The sequence below is a fragment of the Ursus arctos genome, unplaced genomic scaffold, assembly GCF_023065955.2.
Source record: "Ursus arctos isolate Adak ecotype North America unplaced genomic scaffold, UrsArc2.0 scaffold_14, whole genome shotgun sequence".
In the NCBI taxonomy this organism is placed as follows: Eukaryota; Metazoa; Chordata; class Mammalia; order Carnivora; family Ursidae; genus Ursus; species Ursus arctos.
The window spans coordinates 65,285,970-65,312,529 of record NW_026622808.1 but is presented as its reverse complement, the minus strand read 5'-3'; the positions used below and the strand labels follow the sequence as shown (position 1 = coordinate 65,312,529).

General features: G+C 39.5%; 1 protein-coding gene across 3 annotated transcripts in view; it reads left to right on the top strand.

Moving 5' to 3' along the window:
* VGLL4 (vestigial like family member 4) overlaps nucleotides 1-26,560 on the top strand; it is a 153,661-nt gene that overhangs the window by 10,287 nt on the left and 116,814 nt on the right. For 2 of the 3 annotated variants that reach the window (XM_026501379.4, XM_044385073.3), the window contains exon 2: nucleotides 4,472-4,548. In XM_026501379.4, coding sequence (XP_026357164.1) covers nucleotides 4,485-4,548 — 64 coding nt within the window. In that variant the 5' untranslated portion in view covers nucleotides 4,472-4,484. Of the gene's footprint in view, nucleotides 1-4,471; nucleotides 4,549-26,560 lie in introns of those variants that run through there. The other variant, XM_044385074.3, reaches the window with a different exon arrangement.

Here is a 26,560-nt window from a genome sequence, read left to right as displayed (position 1 = left end):
TCCTATAGAAGCCTTCTAGCTGATCTGCTCCTGGTGACTTCTCACTTCACTCTATCAAGTCAAACCATCTTCTCCAGAACTGCTAAATGAAAATCTCGTTGACATCAGATCACCAGCCTGCTCAGGGACTAGTAATAGCTGCCTGTTGCCTACTACGTTCAGCCTAAACCTGTCCGGCTAGGCTTCCGCTGGGTCCTCCAGCCGCCCGCATCGTGCTCACCCAAACTTAGCTTCTGCTTCTTAACCAGGACTCTCCATTCTGACTACAGTGGTCTCAGTTTCCCCATCTTGGGTTTTCATTCCTGTCTCTGCACCTTCCTTCAGGCTTTTGATCCAACGTGACTGTACGTGTAAGGATGAGACAGGGTCCTTGCACCCAGGAAATATTCCGACAGTGTGATCCAGGTGAGTGAGAGAGGTCAGAGAGGAGCCTGACAGCCTGAGGGAGAGAAACTAGGGAAGGAGATCTTTGAAGTGGCTTTTTGAAGCGCACACATGCCCGCGCGAAGCAAAGAATAGATGTTCACAAGGTACACGCTTCAGCTGACACTGACCTATTATCGCACAATACACACGTTGGTTTTAAACTATGTCTTTTATTATGCTCTTTTAAATTTGTCTGTTACCCCATTCCTTTAAAAAAAATTTGTTAACCTATTCCTTATACTCCAGGGTCACCGATCGTATCTTCTGTTTCTCTTTTACTTCTCCCGAGTACTTCCCTGAACCCAGGTAAATATGCTGTGTAATAAAAATCGGTTGGTTTCATTAATAAGCGGCAGCAGATGGCAGGTGTAGGTGAACCTTAAACACCTCGTCTCTTATCTGCCTACTTTGAACGTTAAGTTGCTTGGAGGTTTGGATTTCATGGTATCTGAATAAATTTAAATATGTAATCTCCTGCGATGCTAGAATTCTGCATCTACTTCTTTGTGTTATTTGGTGTTTTTATGCTTTGATATTTTGCTTCTATGCGGAATTTCTGTCTGTAATTTGCATAACTTAAGGCATGTGTTAATGGGTGTCTGTTTGGGTTAAGAATTTTCACCATGTGAGAGGAGAGTTAAAGACTGTGTGATTGGGGAGGGTGTGTCTTTCAAAAGCCTGGGCCTTCAACTTCACGGGGAAATTAAGGAATTTGAGTCTAAGTACTGTAATGTGGAGTAGATTGTTTATCAGCATTTACTTAATCAAAATAAAATACTTTAAGCCCAGTTCCTGCCTGAATAGAAAACTGGCTCAGGTGGAGAGAATACAGCTAAGTTCTTGTGAGTTCAGCAAACCTTTTCCTGGCTTTCTGTTCAAACCTTTCTTTGCTTTCTCCACCTTTGAACAAATTCAAAAATTCTTACTCTCAGGAGATGATCTTTTCTATTTTACCAAGAAGATTAGGAATGTGAATTGTCATTAATTAATTGATTTATTTATCTTTTGTTTTTCTGATATACTCGTTTTCCCTTGTCTCTGAAAAACAAGACGAACTCTGGGTGATGGCGTTGCTGCCCTCACTGACAGCCTGCTTTGACTTTCCCCTCACATCTTCCTTTCTTCCCCTCCTCTCTGCACCCCCCCCCATTTCTGGTATTGCTCATCAATTTATTTACTTATTTTTCAACCCCCTTCACCTATCCCCTCTCCCCTCCCCCTGCAACCACCAAACTGTTCTCTGGCTCTGAATCTGTTTTCTAGATTCCACATTGGAGAGACTCTCCAGTATTTGTCTTTGTCTCCTCTCACATTTTGAGACCTGTCAGTCTGTCTCTGGTTTTCTGTCCCCACAGCTCCCATAACAGCACCCTCGTTACCTTCTGCATGCTGCATAGCTGTATCTTCCCAGTTGTTTACCCTGTGTTTGGTTCCTGTTCTGTAGAATGGGACTACGTGGTGCTACCAGAATAATTTTCATAGAACACAGTGATGACCAAGCTAGTTCTCTGCTGAGATTTCAGTGGCTCCCAGTGCATACAGGATCAAACCCAAGTTCTCAGTCCTTCCATGATGTGGCCCCACCGAAACTCCCATCCCTGTCTCTTACTTCCTATCCCCGTTTTACTCTTGTCTTCTAGCCAATTTGGGCAACGTGTTCCTGAATAGATTCTTTTGTTCTTCCATTCTGGAAGAACTTACATATCCATTCTTCAGAGGCTCTGGTCATGGTTCTGTTTTCTCCATAACGTCTTTCAGAATTCATCTGTATTTCTTTCTTTCTTTTTTTTTTTTTTTTTGAAGATTTTTATTTATTCATTTGACAGAGAGAGAGACAGCCAGCGAGAGAGGGAACACAAGCAGGGGGAGTGGGAGAGGAAGAAGCAGGCTCCCAGCGGAGGAGCCTGATGTGGGGCTCGATCTCACAACGCCAGGATCACGCCCTGAGCCGAAGGCAGACGCTTAATGACTGAGCCACCCAGGCGCCCCAGAATTCATCTGTATTTCTATAGGACTTTTTTATATCACTGTTTTGGTACTTAGCACATTTATCCATTATTTTCCTAAGTGTTCCCTAAGAGATGTTTTAAGTTAAAAGAATGGCCAGTGAAATTTGAGAGATTTCTTTTTTTCAAATTTGAGAGATTTCTTTTTTTCTTTTTTCCTTTTTTTTTTTTTTTAAGATTTTATTTATTTATTTGACAGAGAGAGAGACAGCCAGCGAGAGAGGGAACACAAGCAGGGGGAGTGGGAGAGGAAGAAGCAGGCTCCCAGTGGAGGAACCTGATGTGGGGCTCGATCCCATAACGCCGGGATCACGCCCTGAGCCGAAGGCAGACGCTTAACTGCTGTGCCACCCAGGCGCCCCTTTTCCCCCTTTTTTTTTTTAAGTAGTCTCCATGCCCAGCGTTGAACTCATGACCCTGAGGTTGAGAGTCGCAGGGTCCACCGTCTAAGCCCGCCAGGCGCCCCGGGAGATTTCATACACAGAGAGCTACTACCCCCACTGCCGTCGCCTCCCGCGGAAGGAAGGCATGGCAGCATATTCGAAGCACAGGAAGGAAAGTAAGCTGCTTCATATGGTTTATTTCAGCGTTTCCCAAACTTCTGAAATTTTTTTTCTTATAAAATATGAACATACAGTGCAAAACACTTTGGGAAACACTGTGTTAAACTCGATTCTTGTAGGCATGTCTACTGTACAGATTGGAAGCTCTTTGAAAATAACTACAGGTCTTTTATTATTTTCCCGCCTTAGCACCTCGTAGATAGTTAATGTTTATTAAATGGAGTTGCGTTGCCAGTCAAGACTTGATGTTTCTTTGGAGACCTGAAATATGAAATTACAAAGCAAGCTGATCTGCTGTGTCTTGTAACTGGCGCATACACAGTAGGTACTCAGTAAATGTTGAAGAAGGCTTGATAAATGTGGAGTGTCTTTAAAAGGGCGTAGTGCAGTTGCACTCATAGGGTGTGCCTATTTTTCCAATAGTTGTATGTGCCTGTGTGCGTGTGTTCGTGTGTTCGTGCGTGTGTGCTTGCTTAAATAACCTAGAAAAGGAAAACTGGGCAAAGGGGTCTGATTTTCTAGGTTTTCGACCATCTTTGAATCTTTTGCAGTCTTTGCTTTTATAGGTATGCTGTAATTGAAGAAAACAGAATTTAAAATAAAACCTAGGCTTAGTAAAAAGCACGGCACCAGATAAATCGGTGATGGGTGGCGGTGATAGGAAGTACCATACAAACATGATATTTTCTTTATTTTTTAAAGCATTTTTAAAAATTTGTTTGGGGGGGGGCAGGGGGAGAGAGAGAATCCCAAGCGGGCTCCATGCCCACTGTGGAACCAAACTTAGGGCTTCATCTCACAGTCCTGAGAACATGACCTGAGCTGAAACCAAGAGTCGGATGCTTAACCAGCTGAGCCACTCAGGCTCCCCCAAAACATGATATTTTAAAATAAAGATTCCTGTTGGAATTAAAATACCACTTAGCCTTGGAATTCACAGACCCTTCATGAGTACATTGAATATATTAAGTGACACGGTCCTACAGATTCTCTGGGCTGAGGAGGTGAATGAACAGAGCGGCCCAATCTTAGTAATTTTTGTTAAAACTAGTAAACCAACAACAACCACCACCACAACAGAACTCTCAGACTGGTGGTAATGCTGTGTTCATAGAGCAGCCTTTGTTCCCAGACTGTTTTTTACTAGGTATGTCTGTATGGGCACGTATTATACACGCACATAAACATTTATAAGCGCAAATAACATGGGCATGAACATTCACAATATCCCTTCTTTTTGCTCTAAAACTGGCTGCTTCCTGGAATCAGCAAGGTGTAGCTTAGTAGACAGAGTGGAATTTAACCCTTTGCTCTGTCCGTGCCTGAACCAACTCCACTGGATTTCTTCACAGACTGGGAAGAGTGTCATCCTCCAAATTGTGATTTGCCTGTGGTGGGGGACTCCTAATTGTTAACTACCAGAATTCTAAAGGAGTCCTTTGCATTCTTTTTAAATTCTCTTTTCTCCTTTTCTAGGCTCCAGCCAGGCATGGAGACACCATTGGATGTTCTGTCAAGGGCAGCGTCCTTGGTGCACGCTGATGATGAAAAACGTAAGTCAGAAACCGGTTTTAAAGTGCTTTTTACCTGTGGCCTCTTGTCTCGCACATTATCATAGACTCCTGTGTTTCTTCGCATGGTTTTTGGTTATATGCCGTTCCTTTTGGTGGTTTTCCTCAGAGATGACAGCTTAGTACCCTCATTTTTGTTTTCAAATGCTAGAACATGTAAGTCTTACAAATGTCATCTTTGGATGCGGGAGCTCCAAGGGTTAACTCGAGAAGTCTTGTCATTTTTTGGCTTCCCGGCTCTTGAATGGAGATAGTCCTTAAGTGTCTCTGGAAGTTTAGATAAATATGTGTTGCTTGACAGACCAATTGACCAGGAGAGAATTAGAGGTGGAAAAAATCAGGATCATTCCTGTCATAGGTAATATGCAGTGCATATAATGGAAAACAGTCTTGAAAATTCCATTTGCATGGGTGAGAAAGAGCAAATATTGGGGGACAGATGAAAGGAAAGAGAACATGACATTGTCCTCCACAAGATAACTCTACGATGTGTTAAAGTGGTTTTCCTGCTCATTCGAAGGTATATTTGTTTTTAAACGTTCTTGTTCAAAGTTAAAATTGCTTTCTGAACAATAGTTTCGAGAAAGGCTATTTTATGTGGGGACGAAGTTAAGTGTTCTTTTTCTAAGCACTACAATGCTAATAGCAAAGAAAATATCTAAGGTTGAGCTTTTATACATTATAAGTTCTTAAAGATGAACTACTTTCCAGTTTAGTGCTTAATGAATTGGCAGAGGCTGGAAGGTGCATGTCCCTAAAATATGAGCTCTGCCTTTTTACTAGCCAAGACACTCGTTTCTCTAAGCCTCGGTTTCCTCATTACTAACAAGAAATAGCAACACTTTAGAAGGTATTTGTGAGGATTCAATGAGCTATTGTATAGATGGTACTTAGCTCTCAGCTCCTGATGGCGACTGCCATGCTCTGTTCTCTCTTGGCACCTCATTGGCTTCTGGTAGGACTTATTCTAGTCTCTGTGTTATCAGTGTGTCTCTATCTTCCCACCCTCTCCTACTACCAACCCTCATGCAAGGTTATCTTTAGACTAGTGATTGGATGAGATAACAATTAGAGGGGTTTTTTGTTTGTTTTTTTCAACCTCTTACATAATTTACATTTACTTAGCTTTTGATTGTTGGGAGGATATAACTACCCTTTGGTGTGGTATAATTATCCCTTGCGAAGGAAATTGAAACTCCGGGATGTTAAGTGTCATTCCCAAGGACACCAAGCTAAGGAGAGGCAGCTCAGGTGGTAGGCTTTTATCTAACCCACAAAAAACTCCTTGAAGCCTCTAAGATTGCAATACGTGTTATTGACTTGAATACCTAGTTACAAGCTTCATTAAGTATGAATATAGTTAATTTAGAAGTTTTTATACTTTATAAGCCAGTATTTTGAATTTGTTTTATGATGCCCACGTTTAGTTAAGATTAGTAAAACAAACTAGTGTTTCTACAAATAAAAAAATAGAACTAATGACCTTGGGACGGCCCTTTGTGTCTTGGGGATAGAGAGTAAAAGTTTCTTCTCTTTTTGTGCTACTCTCTCCGGTTCAGCCCTGGAGCCCAGCTTCAGGGTCACCGTGTTCAGGCTGGAGACCAGTTCAGTGAGCAGTGAGTGATTGGACCCTTGTGTATGAGGGGCATACATAGCTGAACAAGGGACACACACTGCCTTTATGGAGCTTATGAACTTAACTCTTGCGGCTGTAAAATGTATAATAGGAGAAGACTGGGCATACTTGGTGATAGAAACAATGATAATTTCAAGGGAGAGAGGAATTCTTACGTTCCTCGTTTAACACAGCTGTAAGTGATTTGCAGAGTAACATCTATGCATATGCAAGGTAGAACGGTCACAGAGTAGACTTTATTCTGGAATATTCTTTGGACTCTGGTGATTCCAATTGGTTTAGGAATGGGATGGCATGATTCTGGAATCTCTCTGGAATGATTTCAGTTTCTCGGGATCATTTTTATATTTAAAGAAGAGGAAAAAAGTCCAAAGATGTCTATAATCATCATTATTGACCTGTAGGCAACATTTTTGAGAAACTTTCTTACTGTGGTGTGCTTCACGTCACCACCCACAAGAGCACAGAGCTCAAAAACCAGGGACCCATTGTATTTTTTGTTATCTAGTAATGTAAGTATGTGAAAATTTTTGCAGCTTATTGGCAGAGTTGAGCATCAAGTTCAGAGTCTTCCAGTACGTTTCTTAAGACCTCCTTGGGCTTGTTCAGCGTGAATCAGCTTTCTCTGCCCTAGATTAATTCTATTTTATCTTTTGTTCTAAATTGCTCTTACACTTAGCATTCTCCTCAACACTTTAAAAAAGTCTTGTGTATGTAATCTGATTGGGGTGTCTTATTACCAACAGAAAATGTTCTACTACTTGAGATCAGTTTCCCGACTCATGTAGGTGAGACCTAAATGATTGTCTTCTCTTTGGCTCACAGAGAACCGAAAACTCAGGCATTTTTGAAGCTGTTATTGTTTGAGCGTTTCGAAGAGAACAGTGCCTATTAGGACTTGAGTCCATAATACCTGATAGCCTTAAGGCTTCATTATGTTTACTAGCAGAGAGTAAAAGAAATATCTCAGTGGTACACTCTAGAGCTGAAGTCAATAGTGAAATGGTGGTTTTGTAGTAACACAATAGTCATTTATCTGGATGGCCTAGAAGGAATACATTTACTTTAAAATAATCATTCCACTGCTCATGAGACATTCATTTCATCAGCACCCAGAGTAGTCCTGGAAGGTACTTAATGAAAATACAACGTGAGATTGCCCGTTTTCCGTGTGCTGGAGGAATCTCTCCTTTCAGTCGTGATTAATGCTGGTGCTGGGAAGACCCCAACCTTTTGCCAGGTCTGGTTTTTAGTAGTCAAAATCGAACAAAATTTGAGGACTGGACACTTAAGACACCGAGGTTTATTAGAACAATACTTTGTTGCATCTTTAACGCGATTCTTCTTTTTATTGTGATGTTTACAAAATAGTTCTGGTAGTTTTGTTTGTGTAGCTTCTGATGATAAGATCTTCTTGTGTCTGCTGACTTCTTCACTTAGATAAAATAATTTTAAGAAATGTCTAGTTTTGGTTTTGAGGATTTTGGTAGAGGGATAGGCCTCTTCAGTCCGCTCTGATGAGCATGCCTGTGATCAGAAAGAGCGGGATAAGGTCGGTGTGACTGATGTGGAGAGAACAGGAAGAGAAGGCAGCCTTGGCAGGCTTGCCGCTGTGCCCACCAGCTTCTAGAAATTCACGAACTCCTCATTTGTGGAAGGTCACTGAAAGTTGACCAATTGATCCTAAATTACTGTAATCCTTCCAAGTAAAGCACTGTCAGGAGTGGAAGGTTTTCTTTTTGGGGGATACTGATGCCCCAGGTGCATGGGATGTTTTCATGTATGTAGGTCGTGGTCTATTTTGCCTTGAAAGAAGAAGCCTGCCTGATTAATTATGACATAATGATTGATTGCACTCACGTTCTGTTTTATCAGATAAATGTCCTTCCTGCAGGATCGTGCCCAGCCTTGCATCAGCGGGGTCACCTGGTTGCTGTGTACAGGTTATGGGTGCTTTAGCCGCCACGTTGCTTTGAGCAGATGGGCTGGATCTGCTCCTGATCTGTTCCTTTCTTCCTCTCCTCTTACTCTCTTGTCTTTCCTCTCAGCATCTGTTAGGGCACAGAGTAAAAAAGTATTTATATTGGGACCCTTGTATTGATATATTGACATAAATGATACACAAGCTGCATGAAATGAAAATTACCCTAACTTGGCATGGTGCTATGCCTGTTTTGTTCTTTCTGTTTTACTTTATTTACATGACAGTTGGGTCATGACTCATTAAATAGACTTTAGGATCCACTGATGAATTAGGACCTGCACTTGAAAAAACATGATTTGGTTTATATCTCCTTTGTTGGATAAACTTGCTGCTGGCTCCTCCCTTCGGGTACTGGGAAGACTTGACTAACACATGGGTCATGAAAATATCATGAGCATGTCTGAATACTCTGGTATTCAGACATTCTGGAATATATTGGTGACTAGACAGAAATGACATCATCATATTCTCTTTCAAGAGTATTAGGGGACTTGGCACACCAGTTTGTGAGCAAACGTGACTACTCTATTAAAGGCAGTTCCTCCCTCTCTCAGCCTCTATTGTTCCCAAATTTTAGAGAGGTACTCAAGAAAATGGTCATTCCCCTTCAGTTAAAAGTTATTTAGCTCTATCTTGTTCCCTAAACTGTGATTGCCTAGCCGACATCCATTGAGAGGATGCCCATCTGATCATCTGTAGCCTAATCTGATGGCTTTGATCATTGCATTAGTGATTTTTATCCTTCATATCTTAAAACACCCAAGAGGGATACCATGCATTTCCATCCATGACAGTGGCTCACTGTGGCAGTGATTCCCAAAGAGAGGAGGAAGGGGAGTTTGTAAGCATTCTGAAAAATGTCTTACCAGGTGATTCTGTTGTCGGATCCCTTCTCGCAGCTGAGTTAATGGTCTAGTAGTACTCTGGAGGGGGAATTCTGGATCTGGATCTTTAAGGGGGAATTCTGGGAGGGGCTAGATCCTCCCAAGTTTGAGGTGCTCTGATACCTTGGCTTTCGTATATTCTTTAACCAAATCACCAGTGGTTTATATTTTGTCCCATTTCCTCTATCATTGTCTCTCTCATATATATGTGCATATGTTTGTATATACATAGATGTATATATACGCAGATTATTTTTCCTGAAACACTTGAGAGTAGGAGATATCATGCCTCTTTACTCCTAAGTACTTTAGTTATGTATTTCCTACAAATGAGAACATTCTCTTGCATAATCACAATATGGTTATCTTTATTAAAATGTTACTTAAATGTATATAAGCATAAAACTAGGCATAAAATCTTTATGCATATAGTTCTTTTGCAATTTCATAACCAGAATACGAATATATAATTAAATATAGCCATAAAAGTTAGCCGTGATGCAATAGATAGTAATCTGCTCCAACTAAAGCCTGTTCCTCTAGTGTGGTCCTGTTCCGTGCTGACTTTGGTTCTTCAGTGTCAGGGTGCCTGTACTGCTATGTGTCCTTTGACACAGTTTCTTCCCCACATTTATCTTTGCAAATTCTTATAAAATACTTCATCGTACAGATGGTGGTGACGTAAGTTGGCTTTCTCTTAGTGCAAATGTTTAAATTTCATATTAGGCTTATTTCTGTCCTTTTCTCATTAGACCAGGAAGAAATGCAAACAGGTCTTTGAAATCATGTGCCAATACCTGGTTGTATAATAAATGTCTGATTTTTTTTCCACCCCCAGATTTTCTTTTTATAAAGTAAACTCCACGCCCAACAGGGGGCTCAAACTCACGACTTGGAAAACAAGAGTTGCATGCTCTCCTGACTGAGCCAGTCAGCTGACTCTGCTTATATCAGGTTTTTAAAAAGATTCTCATTGAAATAACAACACAAGTAAAAATTCTTCACAGACTTCCAAGCTTTGTCTGTGGGCCTCAGTGTAATCACTGTATTATCTCATTTAGTTCTCACAAAAACCCTATTAAGTAGCTATTATAATTAGTTCCATTTTATAGATAAGGGAACTGAGGCTTACAGAGTTTAAATAATTTGGATACTAATTATAGTAATTTATTATACTAGTAAATAAGAATCCTTAGCTGGTAGTGGCAGTGCTGAGATTTGGACTCAGGCAGACTGACTCCGAAGCCTAAGCCCTTAATTTGTCTGCTGTATGTCTTCCAGAGAGAGGGCACTGAAGACTGGACTGCTGAATGAATGAATGCATATATACATACATACATACGTACGAAACTTCTGTATATTCTACCTTCAGTAATAAGTCAGCTAAGAGGTTTTTCTTTGGAACATGTTTCCCAACCAGTGAAATAGCATTTCATGAGTATTAAGTAGCTGTAATCAGCCAAATGTTAGGAGGGGTGGTGGCACATATTCAAGAGCCTCAGGGGCTCTGCCATGTGTGTCCATGGCTCAGACGCTCACAGCCACAGAACTCTTTATATGGAGCCTTCTTTTCCAGTAAATATCTTTCAGTCAAGACGCTCTGATGGGTATGGGCGGCCTCACGAAGTAACGATCCCTTATTGCCAAAGTGTTCAAGTTGAGACGAGATAACCACTGTTCAGAGTCGTTGTAGGGGAGCTTTGGCAGTGGGTGGGTGGCCACACGTGCTGACCTAAGACTCTGTGCGTCTGTTAGACGCTAGACTTGGTCAAGGCAAGGATTCTGTTCTGTACCACTTTGTATTCGAAGCATGTGCTGTTTGATGCATATGGTTGGCATTTAATAAACATCTGTTGGTAATAAAGTAACCGCTGTAGTGAAAGGCTCATCTCTAAGAAATTAATTTAACACTAGCAAAAATGACTCATTATAATGATCACTGTTACTACTAATAATGTACAAATTGAACGGAGTACTATATTCCACTTGATAATAATTAATAGTTGGTGAAACATTTTCATTCGATGGTTATTAACAGGAACTTTTGCAGTAGGCTGAGTGGAAGTGGCAGAAAAAAAAATTAAACTTGAAAAAGTTCGATGCCTAATTCAAGATTAAAGTGTTAAAAAAAAAAAAAAGCTCAAACTGTGTCCCTTCTCTCGGTGCCTTCATGTGTGGTCACATGCCGTGATTGCCAAAGGAGCCTTACTAACCGAGTGTCACCTGTGGCTGGGGAGTGTGGCGGACTCCAGGGGAGGGAGGCATGAGGCCTTGGGGGAGCTTGCCTCTTCCTCCGACTTCCATGTTCCCAAGCCTCCTTTGGATTTTCGAAATAAGGACTGAATTTACTGCCCTTTCTAAAGGTTGGAGTCACTAATAATATGCTTTGTGCTTTCAATTATTTCCCCTTTTGTGAACAATGGCATTGAAAATGTCATGTCCCAGAAGTTTATTTTTACTTTTAAAAAGTTCATAAAACGCGCAGTGGGAGAGGATTTATGTGCTAACTGAAGACACTCTAGGTGTGGTCAGCTGCTTTAATCAGAGTGTGCCTCCCGGGGTAGGCACCTGGCGTACAGTCAGAAGGGCTCCCCTCCAGAGACAGCTACTACAAATGTCTCTGCTATTTTTGTACTTTTATATCAGCTCTAATTAGCATAATAAATGTTAGAAATGGATCTCCACTCGTGAAAATAATGGCTTGTTAATTAGCATAATGGACGTGGGAAATAGATTCTTCCACACAATAGCTCTTTAGCCACTTGAGGGTGGTGTATTGTGTTTCCTTTAAACCAGTATTTCTCAGTCTTTAGAAATCCGTGCTTTCCTTTAATACACATAAAAATGTAATGAGCTATTTTAATGTCGTTTGTAATTCAATTTAAAATGTCAGACTCAAGAATCCTGGGATGAAGTACTTACTTTTTCATTTGATGCCCATCTTCCTCAGTGTCCCTTTTGCTTCCCAGCGTGTTCCCTCTTTCCCCGAGTGGGATCTTTTCCACACGTCCCCAGCACCTGCAGCCGTTCTCTGTGGAATAGGCCTTCTAAACTCACCGCTGGGAGTCACCATCTCCTCTGCCACCTCTGGCTCCTCCATGACCCTCTTATAATAGGTACATTCAGATGGAAACAATGATTTTTGTGTGTGGTCTGGGTATCGTGTGCCTGGTACTGCCACCGGCTTTGATCTGGAGTTCTTTGGGATGGAGGGACAGAGGGAGTGGGGGTGGGGGGACTGGTGCCAGTGCTGGAAGCAGCCATGTGTAAGACTGTAGGGAGCAGGGGAATCCTGAGAACACAGGGCTCTTTACCCCTTTTCAGGAGGCAGCCACCCAGCTCTAGTCACTGTCATGTCAGAGCTGGCTGGTGGGAGCCGGCTATGCACAGCTCAGCTCAGGACATCATGCTGAGAACTTGCAGTGGGAGTATTTACACTGCAGCCAAAGCTGCAGATTGGGGCTTGTTTGGTCTTTCCTCCCAGCAGAGCCAATTGTTCACCAGCCCACATGGGCTCCCCGTGACTCCTTTTACCTGGGAATATGTGGCTGGATTTGTAAATTTTCTGATTCTTCAAGGCCAGCTGAATCCTGGCTTTTTATGTAAAATGTGTAGATTTTTAAAATTCCATGTGAAACCGTCATTTCCTTGCCAAGATCAGACCTGTGAGTATGTAGTATGTGCTTTCTGGTCTAGTTTCAATACTTCTATTAACATAGCCTAAAATAATAGTAGATTTTTTTAAAAAAGCAATCTACATCAGCTTCTCAACTCTTCTCATTGTACTTGTGAATTACTATAGCAATTCTTTAAAAGCTGAAAACAGTGGTATTCACTGTTGAACCACTTCCTGTATCTCTCAGTAACTTAATATGGAATGCATATGTGTGTATATTCAGATTTTCTGTTAAAAGACGGAGGCCGCATCTTTGCTTCACCCTGTTTCGCTTTCTTAGAGATTTATGTCACACGCTTATGAAATACTTATTGACTTGATACTGGCTGTGGGTGTCATTTGCAAAAGCAATACGTTTGGGTTTACACTTTTGGGAAATAGCATCAACTTTGAAAGATCAGCCTGTTACATCCTTAGTGGTTTTAGATTTATTGTAACTGCCTTTTTATTGGACCAACCTCTTGATTCCTTATAAATGAATTGAATCAATCTTTCCATTTGAAATCTGGGGAAGTTCCCATTTTCTTCTCTAGGACAACCTTTCTCACAAACTTTGTATATGTTTTTTTTTCTCCCTTGGAAAAATATTGCTTAAATGTCACTTCTTTCATGGAACCTGCCATGTTTAACTGGATTGTAGTCACTTTTTAAATGAACTTGACAAAGCAGAAATCTGTTTTGTTCACTGGTAAGCAAGGGTTGAGAAGAATGATTTTTCTTTTCCTTAGCAAAGTGCTAGTTGGGGTGCTTCAAATAAAAGTTTAAATTACAAAGGAATATTTCATTTAGGAACTCAGGAGGACAAACTGGATTTTGGGGTTAAAATGGCAACCTGAACACATGCCTTTAGCTCCCCTCTTAATACAAATTCTTTAAAATAACAAAATACAGACATTTAAAAAAAAATCTGTTACACTGTTAGAAAACCAGAAAAGGTGCCTACCTTTAGTAGACCAAATTAGGAAGAATTCGTGGAAAACTGAAAACAGATGGGATTATTGACAAAAGGAAATAAAAACAAAAATAAAAAATCATAACCCAAAACACAGGTGCAGAAGGAAATGGATTAAAAGCAGAGTTTACAGTGACTAACTGCTACTGACAGGAAGGGGCCCCAGAGCCAAATTCAGGAAACTCAAGTGCTGCATTTATGACAATGACCCTCTGGCAAAGAACTGGGAACTGGGCTCTGAAGAAAGTGAACACTCTGTCTTGGGAGGATTCCTCCAGTGGGTGTAGGGATCTGAGAGGAGCAGAGTCGAGCTTAAGATCAGCGTGGGCACCCCCCACAAAAAGCAGGGTGGGCAAGGCAATGTAAGCTTTCCTGTAGGCGGTGTCTACAAAAATCCTTCACCACTGGAGGAAAGACTTTCTTATTTCCGCAGGCTTGTGTGTGTCTCCCGGCCTGCTGTCTTGCCGTTTCCCACGCATACACCCTAAAGCACGTCCAGGTCACTGGACACCCCTTCTACTCTTAAATGGAGCCTGCAGTTGCCCCTCCCCAAGGAGAGGCCCGACGCTAGCTCGCCAGGAGACATGCATTAGCTGCCCTCGTTGATCGTTGATCGACCTTGTCTTTTCTCCTGAAGTATGAATGAATATCAAAGGATCATCCCACGTTCAAGGAAAACAAATAGGATGAAAGAAAGACCCAGAGTAAGCAGACTTCGGGGAATATAGGACAAGCTAAAAACATGTTGGTTGGTATCTTCAAAAAGATTTGAGGTGTGAATATGTTAGATGATAGCCTGCTATGAAAAACTATTTCTGCAGTGAAGTTCATGGATATTTAAAATAGGGTTATTGAACTTAAAAGATTAAATACATCAGCTTGAGAATCGGGTGGATATGATTAAAGACAAATTTAGTGCTCTGTAAGGTAGGCAGTAAGATTTTGCAGAATATCACAAGGAACTTAGGGAGTACTAGAGACCTAAAACATCCATCAGATGGAAGTTCTGGTAGGATGACGCCAAAAAAGTGCAGAAAAGATGCATTTATTAGAAAAATTGGAAATTAATGGGCCCAGTGAACAACCAAAAAAATAATAGTAATAGTAGTAGTAATAATAACACCGAAGTAGAAAGAAAAGAATTGATCTCTGCTTTTATTTTTATAAATAAAAATGAAATTCAGTAAACCTATATGATAAAACAACTATTTTTTTTAACAGGCCAATAAATTACATAAATCTTTGGTGAATTTGATTAGGGAAAAGAGAATATATGCAATTATAGAACATTAGAGATGACAAAAGGCATTATAATGAGTGTAGTTGAGAGTATTAGTCAAATACATATACACATAAAACAAACAATGAAAAACGTAGGTGAAATGGATGATTTTATTTGAATCACAGAGAGGCAGAAAACCTGAATTGGTCAATGGTAATAGGAAAAATTGAAGAGGTAGTCAGGGATTTGAGGCCCAGATGATTTTATAAGTGAATTTTATCAAACCTTCAAGAAACAAATCTCCCTATAACACTTTTCTAGTGTGTAGAGCACTTTCTAACTCCACCTGTAAGGGCAGTATAACGATGGTGCCAAAAGTGGACAAGGAAGGCACAAAGCATATGTGTATAAATCAGTTTCCCTTCTAACACAGATATGAAGATCCTAAATTAAATATTTAAAAAGTTCGATCTAGCAGTGTGTTCAAAGAGTAACATTCTATATGTCCAAATAAGTTGTTTGCGTCACAGACATGCAAGGATACGTCAGTAACAGGAACTCTTACAATGTAATCAATTATTTGTATTACTTTAGTAGATTAAAAGAAGAAAAACCCATGTAATGTTCATGACAGAAATTCAAAAAGTATTTGATGAAATTCAGCATCAGTATATGATAAAAACTTAGCATAATATGAATCAAAAGAAACTTTCTTACATGGATAAAAGTTACCCCCTAGAAACCTATGATCAATATGTTTAATGATGAAAGAGTTTAAGTCAGGAGCAAGACACCTCAAATAGCATTGAACTTGAGGTTCTAACTCACGGATTTTTTTTTCAGCTTTTTTTTCCAGCTTTTATTTTTATTTTAGCTCCAATATAGTTAATATACAGTGTTATATTAGTTTCAGGTGTACAATACAGTGATTCAGCAATTCTGTGTATTACTCAGTGCCTATCATAAGTGTGCTTTCAGTCCCCTTTGCCTCTTTCACCCCCCCCCCCCACCTCCCTTCTGGTAGCCAGCCATCAGTTTGTTCTCTGTAGTTAAGTCTTTTTGGTTTGTCTCTCTCATTTATTTTGTTTCTTAAATTCCATATACAAGCAAAAATCATATGGGTGTCTTTCTCTGACTTATTTTGCTTAGCATTATACTCTCTGGCTTCATCTGTGTTGTTGCAAATGGCAAGGTTTCATTCTTTTTTTATGGCTGAATAATATTCTGTCACACCCCCCTCCCCACACCCTACGTCCTCTTTATCCATTTATCTATTGATGGACAGTGGGCTGCTTCCATATTTGGCTATCGTAATTAATGCTGCAGCAAACATAGGTATGCATGTATCCCTTTGAATTAGTTTTTTTTGTATTTTTTTGGGTGAATACCCAGTAGTGTGACCACTGGATCATAGGGTAGTTCTATTTTTAATTTTTTGAGAAACCTCCATACCGTTTTCTGCAACAACAGTTTGCATTCCCGCCACCAGTGCACGAGGGTTCCTTTGTCTCCACATCTTCACCAACACTTGCTGTTTCTTGTGTTTTTTATTTTAGCATTATTGAAGCAGTATTCTGACCCATGTGAGGTGATATCTCATTGTAGTTTCGATTTACATTTCCTGATGACGAGTGATGTCGAATGCCTTTCCGTGTGTCTTTTGGCCATCTGGATGTCTTCTTTGAGAAATGTCTGTTCATGTCTTCTCCCCATTTTTTAATTGGATTATTTGTTTTTCTGGTGTAAATTCTTTATATATTTTGGATACTAACCCTTTATTGGATAATTTGCAAATATCTTCTCCCTTTAGTAGGTTGCTTTTTAGTTTTGGTGATTGTTTCTTTGCTCTGCAGTAGCTTTTTATTTTGATGAAGTCCCCGTTGTTTATTTTTGCTTTTATTTCCCTTGCTTCAGGAGTCATATCTAGAAAAATGTTGCTATGGCTGATGTCAGAGAAATTACTGCCTGTGCTCTTTTCTAGGATTTTAATGGTTTCAGGTCTTACATTTAGGCCTTTAATTCATTTTGAGTTTATTTTTGTGTAGGGTGTAGGAAAGTGGTCCAGTTTCATTCTTTTGCAGGTAGCTGTTCAGTTTACCCAACAGCGTTTATTGAAGAGATTTTTTTCCCATTGCATATTCTTGCCTCTTTTGTTGAAGATTAATTGACCATATAATTGTGGGTTTATTTCTGGGTTTTCTGTTCTTTTTCATTGATCTGTGTGTCTGTTTTTGTGCCAGTACCATACTGTTTTGTTTACTACAGCTTTGTAATATAACTTGAAATCCGGGACTGTGATACTTTCAGTTTGTTTTTCTTTTTCAGGATTGCTTTGGCTCTTCGGAGTCTTTTGTGATTCCATATACATTTTAGAATTGTTCTAGTTCTGTGAAAAATGCTGTTGGTATTTTGATAGGGATTGAATTCTAGCTAGTGAATTTTTAAAAACTGAAAGGTATAGGCAAAGCTTTAATTTTCAGATGTTTATAAATAGTCTACTAGAAAAATCATATTATAATGGGGAAAAAACTAGAACTAATAAAAGACTCAACTAATGTGGTAGTTATAAGAGGAGGATTTAAAAATCAATATTATCTGTATTCACTTGTAATAACCAGTTAGAAATTTTCCCTAAAAAAGTCTTATTCACATACCAACCATAGATATAAAATATTTAGGAAAATACCTAACAAGAAACATGTAAGACCTACATGAAGAAATCATAAAACTGTCGAATGACATGAAGATGATCTGAATAAAAGAACATTCCATATTCCTGAGTAGAAAGACTCAGTCACATAAAGATGTCAGTTATATTCATTTGATCTATGTAATCCTAATCAGATTCCATAATTCAGTATGATCCTAATCAGAGTATCAAATGTAATTTTTAAATTGATAAGCTGATTCTAAAGTTTATGTCAAAATTTTTTAAAAATAAAGGGTGAGGAAGGAAGGGATTTGCTATACGAGGCACTAAGAAACTCTATAAATTGTGTTACTATAAAGTCATTAAAATGCAGTAATATTGGCATCGGGATAACTAGAGCAGTATTTATTAAACTTTTTAAAACTGCAGTCCATAGCAACAAAATCATTTTACAGTCAAATCAAATTTCATGGGATAGATGGAGATAATGTGCAGGAAGTTTGGGGGGTGCTGTCAGGATTATCCCTGTGGGGGAAGGGAAGCACACGGGAGCAGAAGGAGAAGTTGGGTTCCTGCGAAGTCCTAGCAGGTCTTGCCACTCTAATCACCAGGCTGATTTCTGGTGAACTGAGCTTATAGCAGACCTCTGTGCAAACAGATGCTAATTTAGGATTACTGGGATGGTGAGGACCTTGATTATTCTCTCGTTCAACCTTCTTTCTAATGCATGGGTGCCCTCTGCCATATTCCTGATATTTAGCTCTCTGTCCTCTGCTTGAATGTAGGAGATGGAGAGGTTATTATGTAACCGCACTGTCAGTCTTGAACACTGGGAGGGGTTACAGCACTTATTATTATTTTTTAAGATTTTATTTATTTGAGAGAGAGGGAGAGAGGGCCAGTGCATGAGCAGGGGGAGGGGCAGAGGGAGAAGCAGACTCCCCGCTGAGCTCAACCCCAGGACCGGAGCCAAAGTGAGATGATTAAGGGACTGAGCCGCCCAGGCACCCCTAGAGCACTCTTATTATTGAGTGAGAATCTGCATCCCTGTAACTTTCTCTCTTTAGACACGCTTCTCCCAGCTACTCAAAATACCTCTTCCAATCCTTTAGAATTGTTCCAGTATCCACCCCTGGGAAAACTGAAAGAAGTTACCACATTTCCTTTAAGTTTCTTCTTTAATCCTATTGAAATGCCTCCTTTTCTCATCTATTTCATATATCATGTCCTTTATTTTTTTCCTCCAGATTTATTGAGATACAATTGACAAAACTCTGTATACGTAAGCCGTACAGCACGATGGTTTGATATACATATGCAGTGTACGTGATTACCACCGTCAAGTTCATTACTACATCTGTCACCTCACATTAGCAATTTTTTTGTGTGTAGGTGGAGTGAACACTTAAGATCTCCGTTAGCAGATTCCAAGTGTAGAATACAGTGTTTTCACCTGTAGTCACTGTGCTGTACATTCGATCCTCAGAACTTATTTATCTGTTAACTGGACGTTTGTGCCCTTTGACCAGCATCTCCCCATTTCGCCCCCCACCCCTGGCAATTAATTTTCTACTCTGTTTCTATGAGTTTGACTTTTTTAGGTTTCATGTGTAAGTGAGATTATACAATATTTGTCTATGGTTTATTTCACTTAGCATGTCCTCCTGATTCATCCATGTTGTCACGAATGGCAGGATTTTCTTCTTTTTGTGCGTGTGCGAATAATGCTCCACTGTATACATATTCACCCTACATTTTCTTTATCCAGTCATCCACTGATAGACAGGTGGTTTCCCTATCTTGGCCGTTGTAAATAAGGCTGCGGTGAACATGGGAGGGCAGGTATGTCCTCCAGATACTGTTTTCATTTCCTTAGGGTATATACCCTGAAGTGGGATTGCTGGATCATACAGTAGTTCTATTTTTAATTTTTTGAGGAAACTCCATGCTGTTTTCCATAGAGGCTGTACCAATTTACATTCCTGGCAACAGTTATACAAGGGTTTCCTTTTCTCCATGTCCTTGCCCGTATTTGTTATCTTGTCTTTTTGATAAAAGTCATCCTAACACATGTGAAGTGATATTTCATTGTGGTTTTGATTTGCATTTCCCTGGTTATTAGTTGATGTTGAGCCCCTTTTCATGTATCTGTTGGCTATTTGTATATCTTCTTTGGAAAAATATTCAGATTCTTTGCCCATGTTTTGATCAGGTAATTTGCTTTTTGTTTTGTTTTGTTTTTGCTACTGAGTTGTATGAATTCCTCATATATTTTGAATGTCAATGCCTTATCAGATATATAGTTTGCAATTTTTTCCCTATTCTATGGCCTTGCCTTTTCATTTTGTTGATTTTGCTTTCTCAGTGCAGAAGCCTTTTAGTTTGATGCAATTCTACTTGTTTATTTTTGCTTTTGTTTGTTGTGCTTTTGGTGTCATATCCAAAAAAATCATTGACAAGACTAATATCAAAGAGCCTTCCCCCTGTATTTTCTTTTAGGAGTTTTATGGTTTCAGTTTTTACATTTAAGTCTTTAATCCATTTTGAGTTGCTTTTTGTATATGGTATGACATAAGGATCCAGTTCATTCTTTTGCATGTGGATTCACAGTTTTCCGAATACCGTTTATTTTATTTTATTTAAAATTTTTAAAATTTAAATTCAATGTAATTAACATATAGTGTATTATTAGTTTCAGGGGTAGAATTCAGTGATTCATCAGTTGCATACAACACCCAGTGCTCATTACTTCAAGTGCCCTACTTAACGCCCATCACCCAGTTACCCCATCCCTCACACATCTCCCCTCCAGTGACCCTGTTTGTTCCCTGTAGTTCAGAGTCTCTTATGGTTTGCCTCTCTCTCTGTTTTCCTCTTATTTTATTTTTCCTCCCCCTCCCCTATGTTCATCTGTTTTGTTTCTTAAATTCCACATATGAATGAAATTATATGGTATTTGTTTTTCTGTGACTGACTTATTTTGCTTAGCATAATTGATATACATATGCAGTGTGATTATTCACTTGTAATAACCAGTTAGAAATTATCCCTAAAAAAGTCTTATTCACATACCAATCATAGATATAAACTATTTAGGAAAATACCTAACAAGAAACATGTAAGACCTACACGAAGAAATCATAAAACTGTCGAATGACATGAAGATGATCTGAATAAAAGAAAATACCATTTTCTAGCTCCATCCACGTCATTGCAAACGGCAAGATTTCATTCTTTTTGATGGTTGAGCAATATTCCACTGTGTATATATATACCACATATTCTTTATCCACTCATCTGTGGATGGACATTTGAGCTCTTTCCATGTTTTGGCTATTGTGGACATTGCTGCTATAAACATTGGGGTGCATGTGCCCCTTTGAATCATTGCGTTTGTATCCTTTGGATAAATACCTAGTAGTGCATTTGCTGGGTCATAGGGTAGTTCTAGTTTTAACTTCTTGAGGAACCTCCATACTGTTTTCCAGAGTGGCTGCACCAGTTTGCATTCCCACTAAGAGTGTTAAGAGGGCTCTCCTTTCTCTGAATCCTCACCAACATCTGTTGTTTCCTGAGTTGTTAATTTTAGCCATTCTGAATGACAGGTGTGAGGTGGTATCTCATGGTGATTTTGATTTGTATTTACCGGATGCCCAGTGATCCAATGCCATTTATTGAAGAGACGATCCTTCCCCAGTCTGTATTCTTGGCATCCTTCTCATGGGTTAGTTGACTGTATATGTGTGGGTTTATTTCTGGATTCTCAATTGTGTTTCCTTGGCCTAGGTGTCTGTTTTTATGCAGTACCTTACTGTTTGGATTACTATAGCTTTCGAGTATAGTTTGAAATCAGGAAGTGTGATGCCTCCAGCTTTGTTCTTTCTCAATATTGTTTTGGCTATTCAGGGTCTTTTGTGGTTCCATACAAATTTTAGGATTTTTTTTTTCTATATCTGTGAGAAATGCCATTGGAATTTTGATAGATGTCGCATTGAATCTGTAGACTGCTTTGGATAGTACGGACATTTTAATAATAGTAATCTTCCAATCTGTGAGCAGGAGATGTCTTTCCATTTTTTTTTTTTTTAAAGATTTTATTTACTTATTTAAATGAGAGAGACCACATGGGCAGGGGGGAGGAGCAGAGGGAGAGGGACAAGCACACTCCATGCTCAGTGTGGAGCCTGATGCTGGGGCTCAATCTCAGGTCCCTGAGATCATGACCTGAGCTGAAATCGAGATTCAGATGCTTAACCGACTGAGCCTAGGCGCTCCTCTTTCCATTTTTTTGTGTGTCATCAATTTCTTTCATTATTGTATTACAGTTTTTTGTGTACAGAACTTTCACCTCTTTGGTTAAATTACTAAATCCCTTAGCATTATTAATTTTAGTCCAAGTTGTCTTTATTCTTTTTACATGTGGTTCAAACCAGGCCTTTGTCATAATACTCCCTTTTCCATACGTATGATCACTTATTATGCCATTTTTAAGACCTTTGTATCAGTTGCTCTCTCTACCTGACATACTCTTCTCTCAAATCAGAATTGCTGGCTCCTTATTCATATTCAGTCCTCAGTATGGATGTGTCGCAGGGCCACAGTATAACTTTTGTGAGTCTGAGGCACTTTTGCCTTTGCAGGTGTCTTTTTTCATAAAAAAAGTACTAACAATTGTATTTTATGACTGCATTGGCATAAAGATGAATATATTAGTATTACATATTAAAACATTCCCTTTAGCCTAAATGTTCACATTTTCTTCTGACTTTGAAACAAACCATTTTCATGGGCCCCCTAAAATATTACAGGCTCTAGGCACTGTGCCCTCCTTAGGGCAATGTCATGCTCTGTTGCATGATATTATGGTATGTATTATATTTACTGCTCTACTCTTAGTGTCTAGAGCAGAGCCAGGCTCATTAATGAAAGAAGAAAGAAAGATATACTGGGCTCCAAATGGAGAATTCTCTTCTGACTAAAGTACATGAGAATTGTATATTCCTAAAATGTTTAAACATTTGTTAAGTTTTTTTAAAAAAGATTTTTATTTATTTGAGAGAGAGAGAGCATAAGCACATGAGCAGGGGGAGGGGCAGAGGGAGAGGGAGAAGCAGACTTCCCACTGAGCAGGGAGCCCAACATAGGGGTCAATACCAGGACCCCGAAATTATGACCTAAGCTGAAGGCAGATGCTTAACCCACTGAGCGAGCCACCTAGGCACCCTTAAGTAAACTTTTGATACATGGAATGAATCACTTACTGTTTTCTATTTTTTGTTTTACATGTCGTTAGTTTATTATTTCCAAGTACGTATGAAGTTCTTGAGGGTAGGATTCTCTATTCTCAGCCCAGCACAATATAGAATTTATGAGTAGGTGCTCAGTTTTGGTTGCTTGGTTGAGAAAAAAAGAGAAGTTTAGAAGGAAAGCTAATTCTGGGGGAAAGATGACAAAACATTGTTGGTATCTGGTCAGATTATCATTTCTAGAAGTGTGCATTTGGAATTTATTCCAGAAAGAATAACAGTTGACTCCATGGGAAGGGATCATCGGTGAGGGAGAGAGAATCATAGCAGATAAGAGCAAGGCAGGTGAGCCCTGGAAAGGGTAAGGAAGGGGAGATGATGGAAGGGGTAGGGAAGGATGCTGCCATGTACCGAGCACCTGTTACAATGATGTGTGCATTTCTACATGCAGTCCTCACAGTAATTCCACCTGTCCATTCAGTAAATATTTATTGAATGCTTCTGGCATGTCAGATGCCGTGCTAAGTAATGACTTGGAGGTATCATCTGGTTTGGCAGAGATGAGGACTTTGTCATCTCATAGCCAGTTCATGGCAGAGTGGGAAATCAGACTTCACTGACTTCATAGTGCATATCCTTTCCAGTATTCTCTTTTGGCACAGGCGAACATTAAATTGACTATTGGGAGTTAATCATGCACATTTTATTTAGAATTTTATTAAGGGACTTGGCGTAAGTGCTGTCCATGAGGAAAAAGTAGTACCCACCAAAGCAGCCAGCGGTGTCTTCCCACTACCCTTCCCACTACCCTTCTGGATTCAATCCTAGTATATTCTGGGACCCTATATTTTAGTGTAGTCTGCCTTGTATTCAAACTTGTTATTTGTCAGTCTGTCTCTCCCACACATTTTGATATCACAGAGTATCTTTGGATAGTACTTTAAGCAAAATAATTATTTAAAATTGAATATTCTTATTTCACTTGGTAGGTATGAATTCGGTAGTGTGTTGGGATATTTGATTATCATACTGCTGTGGAAAATAGCACATGGTTGTAATAATAGGGAATATTTAAAAATGCAGTGGCTTTTCTTAGGAACATCTCTTGGCTATGATTTTTAAAAAATGAATATTGTTTTGTGGAAACGTTACAATGTAAACAACTAGGGAGAACATTATAAGGGGCTCTCTTGTGGTTTCAGTTGGATTAGGATGGGATGTTGAGGGTCACAGCTAAACAAAAGCCAGTTTAAAAGGAAAGCAACATCGTGACCAGGAATGGCAAACCTGCTGGAAGGTAATTAGTATGTAGGTCAGAATTAATGCTATGTTATCTCTGGAGTAAAAAAATACCATGGTAGTAAGAATTTAGATATGGGTCAGAGGTATTTTATTTGGTGTGAATCTTTAGGGATTCTGTTCTTGAGACCTGAGCTCTGAGAACAGTAGCTTTCATTAAAGGTGAGCTATGATATTATTAATTTATATATATATTTCTTTATTTTTAAAAATATTTTATTTATTTGAGAGCGAGAGCATGTGTGTGCACACATGAACGAGAGCATGAGTCAGGGGGAGGGGTAGAGGAAGAGGCAGAGGGAGAAGCAGTCCCCTTGCTGAGCAGAGAGCCCGATGCAGGGTGATCCCAGGACCCTGGGATCATGACCTGAGCCAAAGGCAGATGCTTCACCCACTGAGCCACCCAGGTACCCCTTCTATTGATTATTTTTAAAACTTCTATCATTATTTTAATTTTCTGGAGCTCTTTTTAAAAGTCACACCCTCTTTCACCAGTGCTATATCTCTCTGAGGCAATTGATACATTAAAAAAAAATTACTTCTTGCATGGTCTTTGGGTTGCTTGGGTTGCTTTTTTTGGTTTGATTTGGTCTCTTTCTTGCATATTAGTAGCTTTCCTCAAATATCTGTTTGTCTACTCATGATTAAGGTCAGGGAAGAAATGACTGAGTTCAATAAAAGGCAGAGAGGGAAGCTTGTACTCTGAGTCCCACATGAGATACCACCTTGCTCCTGTCAGAATGGTATTTATCAAAAAGGCAGGAAACAAGGAGTGCTGGCAAGGATGTGGAGAAAAGGGAACCACGGTGCCCTATTAATGGGAAGATAGACTGGCACAGCCACTCTGGAAAACAGCATGGAGGTTTCCCAAAAAATTAAAATTGAATTACCATATGATCCCACAATCCTCCTTCTGGATATTTATCTGAAGGAAACAAAAACAGGATATTAAAGAGATATATGCATTTGCATGTTCATTGTAGCATTATTCACATTAGCTAAGACCTGGAAGCAACCTAAATGTCAACCAGTGTATGAATGGATAAAGAAAATGTGGTGTATGTGTATACAGTGGAATACTATTCAGCTATAAAAAGAAGGAACTCTTGCTATTTCCAACAGTATGGATGGACCTTGAGGGCATTATGCTAAGTTAAATAAGGCAGAGAAACACAAATATCATATGACCTCACTTATATGTGGAATCTTAAAAACACAGGAGCGCCTGGGTGGCTCAGTTGGTTAAGCGTCTGCCTTCAGCTCAGGTCGTGATCCTGGAGGGCTGGGATCGAGCTCCTGATTGGGCTTTCCGCTCAGCGGGGAGTCTGCTTCTCCCTCTGCTCCTCCCTGTCCTGCTCGTGTTCTCTCTCTCTCTCTCTCTCTCTCTCTCTCGCTTACTCTCTTTCTCTCAAGTAAAAAAAGTAAAAAATAAAAATAAAATAAACAAACTCATAGGTACAGAGAACAGAGTGGTGTTTGCCAGAGGCAGGGAGGGGGACAGTAGGTGAAATGAGTAAAGTGTGTGAAAAGGTACAGACTTCCAATTATAAAATAAGATAGTCCTGGGATGTAATGTATACAGACTGGCGACTATAGTTAACAATACTGTATTGTATTTTTTTTATAAAGATTTTATTTATTTATTAGAGAGACAGCCAGCGAGAGAGGGAACACAAGCAGGGGGAGTGGGAGAGGAAGAAGCAGGCTCATAGCAGAGGAGCCTGATGTGGGGCTCGATCCCAGAACACCGGGATCACGCCCTGAGCCGAAGGCAGACGCTTAACCGCTGTGCCACCCAGGCGCCCCTGTATTGTATATTTGAATGTTGCTGAGCGTAGATGTTTAAAATTCTCATCAGAAGAAATTGTAACTTTGTGTGGTAATGGGTGTTAATTAGACCTATTGTGATCATTTCACAGTACATACAAATATTGTGTCATTATGTTGTACACCTGAAATTAACATAGTTACATGTCGATTGTATTTCAGTTAAAAATAAATAAATGTATTCAGAATCAGGGTAACTGAAGATCTCTTTAGAAAAAGCATAAAAACATAAGGAATACATTTGTTAACTTATTTTTAAGCCCTTAACTTTTGAAAGTTGGTATTACTAGTGGTAACAGAACTAGCCTTTAAGGCAATTAGAATAAGTGATGTGTACACTGAGTTCACGGGTAAAAGCAGAATCTCTTACGTCATGCTGTCCTTGGGGGTCAGGGCTGGTGATAGAGGGAATATTGTGGTAATATAATATTAGGAAGGTGATAATACAGTATTTGTGGAAAGTATTATGTTTATGTTGTAGATGTCTAAAAAACTCTGAAGTAGACGGATTTGTGTAGCTAACGAATGGCCGCTGGCTGAGGACACAGGACCATGTTGTTGATAGCTTGTTGAGAGATTGTTTGTTTTCATTCTCAGGTTAGTTCAGGTTAATCTGAA